The sequence below is a fragment of the Bufo gargarizans genome, chromosome 2 (assembly GCF_014858855.1).
Source record: "Bufo gargarizans isolate SCDJY-AF-19 chromosome 2, ASM1485885v1, whole genome shotgun sequence".
Classification (NCBI taxonomy): Eukaryota; Metazoa; Chordata; class Amphibia; order Anura; family Bufonidae; genus Bufo; species Bufo gargarizans.
Window position 1 is genome coordinate 362,022,742 of NC_058081.1, and position 12,595 is coordinate 362,035,336.

Below are 12,595 nucleotides of genomic sequence, written 5' to 3' on the forward strand. Positions count from 1 at the left end.
GTTGTACAATTGATGCTGCTGATACACAACCCAAAATCAGTCTAGCGCATGCCATTAAAACCCATTAAAACACTACAAGCTCCTGTGACAGCAAAAGTTCATTTGAGAAAAAGCAGATTCAAAGAAAAAGAAAAAAAACTGGCATAGCAGGTTACAAGATGAGCTCTTCAGTCGTAAGCCCTGAAGGGCAAAGCAGGTCGTAGGTCACTTGTTGATATTCCATGTCAAGCAGAGAACAATGTAACCATATCTAAAAACACCCATGGATATTTCACATTTTCATTCACGGTACATATATATATACATATATATATATATATATATATATATATATATATGTATATATATATATATAATATTATGGTAAATTTAAACTGTTCCATAAATCTGAATGGTGAATGGGACCACAGATATTTCACTCATAGTAGTCGGAATGGACTTTTACTATGCACATTGAAAGGGGTGAAATCCACATTCTGTGGATTTTAAAATCTACATTTTAAAATCGCATCCACTATGCTGGTACTGTAAAATTCTGCTTATCTGTTGCAAGCAAATTTGTGGCAACAAAAGTGTATCCATCCCACATGAACGTACCCTAAGGATATATTTCTCATTATTATCCTAAAATATTAGTTGGGAAGTCAGTTGTTGTTCATGCTGTGGTTTAAAGGGTCACTGAGCTTTCACAAAACGTTTGATATGTCGTAGCGACATATCAAAAGTTTTTATCAATGGGGTCTCAGTGCTGAGACCTCCACCGATTGTTAGACCAAGGAGAAAGAGAAGTGGCCACATAGCGCGCGCTCTCTTCTCGCTGCAGGAGATGGAATTGAGATGGGTTCATAGAATTTCTACTGAGTTTGTCTCCTGCAGGTCATCTCAGAACTCAGACCCCACCGATCAAGACTTTTAATATGTCGTTAAAACATATCAAAAGTTTTTAGGAAGTTCAGTGACCCTTAAACCTTTACTTACAGGTTTTCATTCTAATCTTGAACACTGAGGAGCTGATGTATAATACGACAAATTTGGAAGTGTAAAATTGCAGATTTCTCTCAGCTAGCATATGGATTGCATAAAAATAGCTTGGAAAAGATTTACATTACGCTACATGGATTCCTGGTTTACAAATATCACATTTATATCATTCATATTCTTACGTTGGTTGCTCTCAGAATGTTCTGACACTTTCTTTGTGTCCATTTCTGCAGGGGTTTTTTACTTAAAATTTTTCTTAGCTAAAATGCTACAGCCAGATGTTAGCCAAAACCTATAGTAAAATATGATAATGCAAACACACACACAGTATTTTGATATGTGGTATTTAGCAGCTTATCTGAGGTCAGGGTTATTTTTATCAAAACTTAACCGTGCAAATTTTTTTTTCTGTTTGTCTCCAAAATCGTCTCTAAGGAAAATTACTAATTTTCAAAATAATTGAAAATATAAAAGGTACTAAAAAGGTACATGTAAAAATGTACTAAAAAGGTACATGTAAAAATGTACTAAAAAGGTACATGTAAAAATGTACTAAAAAGGTACATTTTAAAAGACCTTTTAAAATGCAAAAAATGTTTTAAAATTTGCAAAAAGGAGGCCTTTTAATTCAAATTCTGGCAACCATAATATATAATAATATAATGTATCTGCGATCCTTGAAATAAGCAATATAAACCTATGTAGTGTGTCAATCAATGACTCACGCACTTATTTATGCACAGATCTGGTGTCTATAGACTGATAGCGCCGGACAGAAAAATGTAGCATGCAGCAATATCTGTCACCTGGCATCACAAGTGACAGGTTGGAAATATGTGAACGATTCCACAGAAAATTATGGGATCGGTTCTGAGTTGAGTTTCCTTCCAGCATTTTCTACAACACACCAGAGGAAAACTGAGCCAGATTGCCGAGCATATGTGAAGGGGCCCTTATGTATGTGAATTTTCTAGATCAGTACTGTGTATGACATGTAGGCTGTGTACTCTCGTAGTTTATTACTATGTGGAAACCAAGCTAATTTCCATCATGCGCCTCGATCCATTAAACAGCAACTTTAACTTTCATTTTGATTAGTGTTGAGGGAAGTGGAATTTGATCCAAATTTCAGGATAAATTCGATTTGTCGCAAAGCCGAATTTCTCGTGCTTCGTCGTAGCGAATCGATTTTACCCGAAATAGTGTAAAATCAAACTTACCTCCTCTATTTGCTCGCGACGGGCCGGCCTAAATCCCATGCGCGGTGATGTATGACCGTCGTGATGACGTCATCTTGGGCAAAGCAAGATTTTGCACCAGATCTTCAATCAAGAAGGCGGATGGCTCATCGCGAGCAAATGGAGGTGGTAAGTATGATTTCATTTATTGTTCTGTTAATTTTACACTGTTTTTACTATCAGATTCTGCGGCATCTGAGGGGTACAATGACTGGGAACTTGGGCAATCGCAGCTCCCTGTCACTGCACCCACCACTTACAAAGAAATGTATAAATATTTTATTTTTTATTCCGCGAAGCAGCCATATCAAATTTTCCAATACTTCGCTCATCTCAAATTTTTGTAGCCACATTAGGATAAAACTATAGCATCATTTCACAGCTGCCTTCTATGGTTCAGTCTGTTCTTCCTGACCAAATGTGTATTTCTCGTAATATGTCAAATGGGATAAATTCATTTTAAATGGCAACACATCAATATTTTATAAAACTAAAAATGTCCAAATAAAGCCCTGAATATCAAAATGTCAAGTAATTTCCATATTAGTTTTTTAACTGTCTTTATTTGTACATGTCAAAAAATAAAATGAACAGGTCAATAATACGTCACTCATGTAGTTCTTAGGCCTAGTTCAGATATGAAAGTTGCGCTTGGCGAGTTGTCTTTTGCCGGAGCCGGGCACAACTGATATATCTGTACTGCACTTCAGTGCACAGGTCCAGCTTCTATAGACTGATAGTGCCAGACAGAAAGGCCTATTTGACATCCTGCATCATAAGTGATACGCTGGATGTATGTGAGCTATCCCATAGAAAACTATGGGATCAGTTCTGGCTTCAGATTCCCTCAGGCGTTTCATACTGAAGGGGAACTGAACTGGATTGCTGGATTTATATGATGCAGTAGCATGATTTGGTATATATATATATTATATATCTATATACTTATTTTAATTTAAAAAAATGTAAACAAATTAAAGTCTAGAGGGAAGGCGTTTGCATGCCTTCCCTCTAGACCTTAGAATAATGCCTCTTTCACACAACCATTCCATTTCCGGGCCGTTTTTTGCGTTCTGTATACAGTCAGTATACAGAACCATTCATTTCAATGGTTCTGCAAAAAAAACAAAAAAAAACGGAATGTTCTCCGTATGCATTCCGTTTCCGTATTTCCGTTTTTCCGTTCCGTTGAAAGATAGAACATGTCCTATTATTGCCCACAAATCACGTTCCGTGGCTCCATTTAAGTCAATGGGTCGGCAAAAAAAAAAACGAACACATACGAAAATGCATCCGTATGTCTTCCATATCCGTTCTGTTTTTGCAGAACTATCTATTGAAAATGTTATGCCCAGCCCAATTTTTTTATGTAATTACTGTATACTGTATATGCCATACGGAAAAACAGAGCAGAAACGGAAACAAAAAACGCAACAACGGAGCCGTGAAAAATGGACCACAAAACACTGAAAAAGCCATACGGTCGTGTGAAAGAGGCCTAATTTGCATTCAATAAATGTGATGTGTTAAGAGTGAGCTTGCTGAAAAGTTAAACACCACTATTTTTACTACTATTTTCATGTAGGAATCTTTTTTTGGCAATTGTACTTTAACATGCAAATAGTCATTATGCAAATACATCCATACTCTACAAAATTGGCGTAAAATAAATGTTTATTTCTCACGTATAATGACCTCAATGCTCATCACTGAGTTTAGGTTTCAGGGGAACTTTCCAAGATTTTCAGCTCAGCAATCTACAAAAATGCATTCTGAATATATGCAAAATGTAACAACCAATACAATATTGCATTTTGTTATGTACACAAACCAGGCTAATGTTAACTAGAGGAGAAAAAAAAAAAGAAAATAATTTAATATAATAAAAAAGCATTATTTACAACAAAATGTCAGATGAGTTTTTACTCCTGATCAGTACCTATCATGTCGTGCTCTGGGCCTACTGGCACCAACAGTAACAGACCTGCTGTTTTGCCATGATATTGGCTCCCATGTGGCACAGACCTGACTGGTTTAAATACTGCAGACATTTTCTATGTATAAAATAACCAATGTCGTTTTCCGTTATCTTCTAATTATATTAAATCTCTTACTTCTCTTTTGTTCTATAGCTTATTCTTTTACAAACGGAACCTGTTTGGATTTCAGAGGCTCAGTGAGAACCATTCTATGACATAAAATTTCATATACAGCGAGACAAAACTGCCAGGAATTCATTTTCTTTATTTTTCAGACTTTAAACATTTTCCCAGTAGTTATGGTCAGCGTGACTCTTTGGGTGAATGTATTTATTGCTAAAGCTTCCTGGGATTAAATAAACCAAATGACACACTTGGATAATCTGAAAATATACTGGTGATGCTAACAACTGAACACTACACAACATAAAAGATGTGGATCTTCCGTTTGCTGGTCTGTCCAGCATGCCAAATTGTCCTTTGTTAACTCTCAGTTTGCATTCTCACACAAAGGGGTTAAAGTCACATCTATTCTTTGGAAGGTGCAGGACAGATTTGTTTGAATGATCTTTCCAGTCTATATGATCCATACCACCACATTTTTAGTGCTTTCAGAATGGCCTCTAGCCAAGTTCTACCATGCTCGGATGCCATGGAGTGCAGATACACTGCTTGCTTGCTGAATGGGTGTCTGCACTGTGTTTAAGTCCCCCACACTAAAATTCATGAAATTATTACTAGCTGAGGTGGGTTGCATGCTTGGCATGGATGAGTAACTGCAGTTGTAACTGCCACTGCAGGCTGGATTACTGTAGTTGGAGTAGGGAGGATAAGTGTTGTAGCTGTAAGGGTTAATGCTGACATTATATGGGGAATTGTATGGAGAGGACTCTCCCAAACAAGGTTTGCCATCTCTCACCAGAACAGGTACTGCTATCCTCCTTGGGGGTGGAAGGCCCACCATTTCCAAAGTCTGATCTTGTCTTTGTCTTTTGCATTTGTACCTTCTATTCTGGAACCAGATCTTCACCTGTGTGGAGGTGAGCTTCAAAACATTGGCTAAATGGTCTCTCTCTGGGGCTGACAGATATTTCTGCTGTTTGAATCTCCTTTCCAGTTCATAGACCTGGGCTTGGGAGAACAGCACCCTGGGCTTTCTTCTTTTTCGTTGCCTTGGCCTGTCTGGGTCTTCCAAGTCTCGCTTATCAGTTTCCGAATTTTTCTGCAAAGAGCAGAGATCTGTAAAAATAAAGCAGATATTTGGGAGTAAGATCTAGCTATCAGGGTAGGAAATGAGTACAGGCAAGTGATGTGTTCTAAGCACCTCTCTTATTATATACAGTAAATGAATGCCATAAAGGGTATATGCTATACAATAAACATATCATTTATATTCAAACTATAAGTCTGCCATACATTACATTCACAGTTCCATTTTATTCATTCATTTTCCATTGGTTTTCTGTCATTCAATTTTTTATTTTCGTCTGGTTAAAAATAATTGGATCTAATAGAACACTATATATATACAAATTATTTATACATATGTTCTATTACATTACTCTTGTAGAATACAATGTATTTTTAGATCCAATATATTAAAAGAAGGGAAAAAAAGAAAAAAAAGAGACAGTATGACTAGATGGAGAGTTTTGGCATCAGCTTGCTTCTGAAATAAACAAATAGTATCTGTTCCATTATTACTCTGTTGCAATATGTTCTATATCAACATGAGAGAAAACCCAAGAAAATGTAACTGAATGCAATATACATTCCCTATTGTTATATAAAAAGCTAAACAATTTTATACTACAATAATAATAAGTGTTTATGATGATAATAACAAAATGTAATAGCAGAATTGATATGAGAGGTTCAAGACTGGCAGAGTGACTCACAATTTTGTAGAGTGTGTTTAAGTGTGATTCACTTATCTGTACTTATTACATAAGTACAGAAACACTTGTGTAGATTTCTGCTGTTTTTGCATTCAGTTGATAATTATATTATAGTCCTAATGGTAGCAGTTGAAGTAATGTTTCCTGTGTACTTGATGCTTAGAAATGTTTTGGGATATCATTATTATTACTACAATAACTATTATATTAACAAAGCAACAATAATATTGGCAGCAGAACTCTGCCTACAAGATTATTGTAATAGTCTATATATATATATATATATATATATATATATATATATATATACATATACATAAAATTAGAATTATAGCAGTGAGGTCTATGTATATTATGTATATTACTATGATTATTATTGTTGTAGTAGTAATATATATATATATATATATATATATATAATTATTATAGTAGTAATATTTATATTGAAATTAGTGTAGCAGTAATATATAAGTATATTATTAGAATTATTGTAGTAGTAATATTTATATTATTAGACTTATTGTAGCAATAATATCTTTGTATATTATTAGAATTATTGTAGTAGTAATATCTTTGTATATTATTACAAGTGTTGTGGTAATATTTATATGATCAGAAGTAGTAATATCTATATAATTTGAATTGTAGTAGCAATATTTATTTATATGATTAGAATTAGTGCAGCAATAATATCTATTTATATTATTAAAATAATTTAGTAGTAGTAGTAACATAACTTACATCTATATCATTATGCAGTAGTGTATTGGTGTTATTATTGGCGTCATATAACAGTGATATACAATACATACATGCACATTTTTATGGCGACTCAGCACATACTGTACACAAGTCTATACGGAGCTACAGATGAGATCTTCTAGTTATAAATCCGGGTTACTAGTATATAGCTAGATATATCCAGATTGTATTTCCGGTAGAATTATGGCGTTATTACAAGCACTCCCAATTCACTAATTGTTACTAGGCAGTAGGTTTTTACTAGACTTCAATCATCGATCAGGTGGCATCAGCCCACCCTCCCACTAACCACACAATATCAGGTTCCCCTCTTTACCTTTCTTGTCTTCTTTGTGCTCTTTAGAGGAGTCCATTTCCATGTAGTTTTTGACAAAGAAGGATCCAGGGAATGGAGAAGACCCCTTGTTGTTGTCCCTCTGAGACATATCCTCTGTGAGCTCAGAAAGGCAAGGGGTCCCCGGATAAGACTCTTGTTTGAAGCTGGAGAGCATACATGAAGAGGTGTCCAGCCTGGGGGAGATGTCCATGGTAGAGAGGCCACTCTGATGTTGCTCTAAGTTCAGAATGTCTTTGACAGAAAATGGAGTAGAAGTCATAGGGCTGGCAAACATCATGGCACCAACACCAACACCAAATACAGACTCATGTACCCTCCCCAGACCTAAGAACGAGAGAGGGGCGAAACTGGATCCTATTATCCTAGAAGCAACTCATTCCAAGCAGAAGTCCTCACCTAGTAAGTGCTGGCCAGGCTGGGGCATTACTCTCCATAAGGAGGGAGAAGGAGGCGGGGCCAGAGCGGTCTTCTGCAGCCTCTCATTGGTCAGACCCGTCCCGGTGACGCAACGTCCCTCACATATAGCTCACCTAATATAGGCATCCAGCAAAACACATCCACTACTTTTAAAGGGGCTGACATATATCTCCATTAAAGTTACTTTTCTACAGAAGTGCATCTTGTATCCTTCTCAGTAGTTCTGATGTCCATGCTGCTCTTGGTTTATCTTCACTTTAAGACATCGTTCCTATATCCATTGATGAATGTACAGCTAATTAGCTTCAATTTTAACTGGATTTTATTATTCAGATTCCAGGCCTATATCTATTACTATTATTATTTTTGTTATTAATATCGGTATGAACTAAAAAGTACTTTGTTTATGCTTGAAACCGTTCTCTTTAGGTGTGTGTATATATATATAGAGAGAAAGAGAAAGAGAGAGAGGGAGAGAGAGAGAGAGAGAGAGAGAGAGAGAGAGATGTAATACAAAATGAGTTATTATTGTTTATTATGATGCTTACTACTACTATACTACTATGGGACTACTTATGTAGTAGTAATATAGTAGTGTGCTATAAAATGATATAGCACAAATAAATCTGAATGTTTAAATAGCCATCGTCTCCATCATATTGGATTACATCAATCTATAGTACCTGAAGTATCCCATATTATTTTAATGTGACACAGCAATGGTTATTTCCACTGTTAAGAAACTCATAGGCACTAGTATTTGGTAGTAGCTGTGGTAGGTATACTCCAAGACTATATTAACACTTCCAGTTCTGGTTTTGTTTGGTAATATCTTTGTAAATGAAATGTACATAATTATTATTATTCAGGTATAAAATCATGCTATAAGTTAATGAGCAGAGGACAGGCATTTGTTGAGATGATGTGGATAATAATAATAATAATAATAATAATAATAATAATAATAATATATGAGTGATGCTTATTTCCAGTGTCAAGAAGCTCACAGGAACCAGTAGTAGATAGTACCTGTGGTAGGTACACGCCAGGACTAGGTCATCACTTACAGTTCTGGGCTTGTCTGGCAATATGTTTTGTGAATAAATAGAAGTTATTTATGTATTAATGAGCATAGGACAGGCATGTGTTAATATGGTTTAGATAATTATAATTATGGGTGGGTAGAAAGGCCGATAGATAGAGATAGGAGGGCAGGACAGGAGATAGAAGGATAGATAGAAGTTGGTTATATATATATATATATATATATATATTAGATAGATTCAAAAATATGTATTATCTCCAGCAATACATGGTGGTGACTACAGTTGTCCATGTATGTTGGCCAGTGATGTGGCTACTACTATACTTGGTGGCCGCAGGTTTATTATCTCAGCCTGAGCATCCAGTAAAGTGGTAACATCCGTTTCAATTAAAATTCTTGTGGAAAATGGATGATAATGCCCTGTAGTATTTGTTAGTGAATCAGGTTCCCTGTCATAGCTAAGTCTGACACTTTAATAGATGAGTGTGGACAGACGCCTGAAATATGGCTATTTAATGGGCAAATGCAGCCATTATACCACCTACCAGTGTTACTGCTGGGCTGAGCTGGACCTCCTCTGTCTGGGTTATTATATTCTTTATAAGTTATTATACAGTGGTGGCTGATTTATGCTTACGGCTAGTATGCAATATCAGGATTTTTTTTTGTATTGGATAATTATTTATATATATTTTTTTTATAAATGTATATAGTGTTTAATATTTCTAGTACTGTTTGCTATGCACGGCAGTACTCTGTATTATGACATGCGCTTGTTTTTTCAGTATCATGTATTGTGTATTATGTGTCGATATCTTACTCATACATTGTGTGCTCTATGCGGCGCTATGCATCTTATTATTGTTATTTCATTTCTCATGTTTGTTATATCTGTTATATAGCATGGTATTATATTGTTTTTATTATACACAAATATACTATAAAATATATATGACCCTTTTATATTTTCTTTTACTCTTTTCACTATTGTCTGTATGTAGCATGGCGAGTTTAGTAATTTAGTAACTTGCATTATGCACTGTTCTGTATATATATATATATATATATATATATATATATATATATTTGTATAGATATTTATGCAGGTAATTAATATGTTCATTTTTCAATGAATATGTTGTTAAAATAATCGGGGATTTAGGTCAGCCTCCTCAACTTTGTTAAATCTACATGTGATTGACGGATCATAACTCCAGTTCCCTGAAGGACAATTCTGTTAAATGAAGTTTTTCTAATTGAACTAAGAGGATGCAGACCTGGTATGGAAGAATAGGATCCAGAGTTGTCCTTCCCATCCTACAGGTCTGCCGCTTATCTGTCTCATTGCCCTGACATATTTGCGCAGTTTGTATAGCAATGGCGCAAAGTTATTCCATTACCACATCAGTTATATTTCCCATTCCAACATCAAATAAAATTATACATCATATACACAATGTTCAATGCATGGACCTGATGTCCTGTCTTGTAAAACCCCTGTGCAGGCATCCTGGTATTCCGGTAAAGCAGCAGCAGCACCTGGTATGGTGGACGGCATCAGGTAATTATTAACCCCTATAGTTCCTGACATAAAGACCCCAGAATGTGTAGTAAATGTGGCTGCCATTTTATTATGGTGGAGCTGTACAGAAGTGTAGTGGACTGCAATACATCACTGCATTTCTCCAGTCATTGTAAACTGCGGTGACACAGATCCCATCCTTCTAGTAATCCACTGCATCACTGTGGAAATACATCATATGTATGTCTGATACTCAGCAACTGCACACAGGACATGTCATCTCCCGCTTATATATACTGCAGCCTATGGAGGTGCTAATCCTTCACATCACATCTATCTGTTCATGGCTAGGTATCTATTCACTGTCTGTCTATCTATCTATCTATCTATCTATCTCATATCTATCTATCTAATATCTATGTTTCATCTATCTAATATCTGTCTAACATCTATCTATCTACAGTATCTATCTAATATCATATATCTATCTATCTGATATCTATCTATCTATCTATCTATCTATCTATCTATCTATCTACTATCTAATATCAGTCTTTCTATCTATCTCATATCTACTTCTATCTAATATCTATCTATTTATCTAATATCTATCTTTTATCTATCTATCTATCTATCTATCTATCTCATATCTACTTCTATCTAATATCTATCTATCTATCTATCTATCTATCTATCTCTCTCATATCTACCTACCTATCTATCTATCTATCTATCTATCTCATATCTACCTATCTATCTCATGTCTGTCTGTCTATCTATCTATCTATCTATCTATCTATCTATCTATCTATCTATCTAGCTCTACACTTTCCAGAGATGATGTTTCAGCCTGCTAGATGTATATTCACACCAGACAGATGTGTTGCAGAAATGTCTGAGGCTAAAATCCATCCCATAAATCTGAAAAGGGGATGTTTCTGCAGCATGAACTTGGTTTTCTACAAGCTCCACTCAAATGAATATGAGAGTGGCAGAAATGTCTGCAGCAATTTCTTCATGTGAATTCTGTTTGTCCTAAGTAAGGAGCCTTTATGAAGCATCTTAGGCCTCTTTTACACGACTGTTTCTGTTCCGTTTTGCCGTATGCCATATACAGTATACAGTAATTACATAGAAAAAAATTGGGCTGTGCATAAAATTTTCAATAGATGGTTTCACAAAAAACGGAACAGATACGGAAGACATATGGATGCATTTCCGTATGTGTTCCGTTTTTTTTTTGCGGACCCATTGACTTGAATGGAGCCATGGAACGTAATTTGCGGGCAATAATAGGACATGTTCTATCTTTCGACAGAACGGAAAAATGGAAATACGGAAACAGAATGCATGCGGAGTACATTCCGTTTTTTTTGCAGAACAATTGAAATGAATAATTCTGTATACAGAACGTAAAAAACGGCCCGTAAACAGAATAATATTCTGTGAAAGAGGCCTTAGAAAGAAGAAGACATCTTCCTGCCATTAATATTGAAAATATTGCTGAATGTGCTTGTCCCGAGGATTTGGTGTAAAATCAAACTTTTGTGCGTGTTTGGTGCAAAATCTTTAAAAGCTTTTTATGAAATTATGCATCAAAAAGAATAATCCACTGCTTTTAGCTTATCTGTTTCTATTTTCCAGCACAATAAGGTGCTTGGATTAAAGAAAATCTGTTACCAGCGACCTCCCTATCTAACTGTTCACACAGACACATAGCTGTGGTTCACCTGATTAAAATGTTGTTTTTCTTCCGTTGATCTGAGACTCAGTTCCCGAGTTACGATACTTTTTCTTATTATGCAAATTAGGCATTTGGTGCAATGACAGCATCACTGTTGCTCTTGTTGTAGCCAAGCTCCACTTTTTCTGTGGTCAGCTCATCCTTCCTTACTTTGATTCACAGTGCCAGTCAATGTCAAAGCAGCCAGGAAGGGCTGGCCACAGAAAGGAGCAGATCGTGGAGGCAACAAGAGCAAGGGTGGTGCCCTCATTGCACCAAAGGCCTAATTTGTATAATTAGAAAAAGTATAACTCAGGGATGGAGCCTCAGATGAACAAAACAAAAACAGCACTTTAGGCTACTTTCACACTAGCGTTCGGGGCTCCGCTTGTGAGTTCCGTTTAAAGGCTCTCACAAGTGGCCCCGAACGCATCCGTCCAGCCCCAATGCATTCTGAGTGGATGCGGATCCATTCAGAATGCATCAGTCTGGCACCGTTTGGCCTCCGCTCCGCTCAGCAGGCGGACACCTGAACGCTGCTTGCCTGGCCGTGCGGAGGCGTGCGGATCCGTCCAGACTTACAATGTAAGTCAATGGGGACGGATCCGTTTGAAGTTGACACAATATGGCTCAATTTTCAAACGGATCCGTCCCCCATTGACTTTCAATGTAAAGTCTGGACGGATCCGTCTG

At 36.2% G+C, this 12,595-nt stretch overlaps 1 protein-coding gene across 1 annotated transcript; it reads right to left on the reverse strand.

Moving 5' to 3' along the window:
- Window positions 1-3,875: 3,875 nt before the first annotated feature.
- Window positions 3,876-7,583, reverse strand: NKX2-5 (NK2 homeobox 5). The gene is made up of 2 exons (XM_044277513.1): window positions 7,175-7,583; window positions 3,876-5,437 (listed from the first exon to the last, which is right to left on the reverse strand). Exons 1-2 carry the CDS (start codon window positions 7,470-7,472, stop codon window positions 4,833-4,835), a joined length of 903 nt encoding a protein of 300 aa, XP_044133448.1. The 5' UTR covers window positions 7,473-7,583; the 3' UTR covers window positions 3,876-4,832.
- Window positions 7,584-12,595: the final 5,012 nt, after the last annotated feature.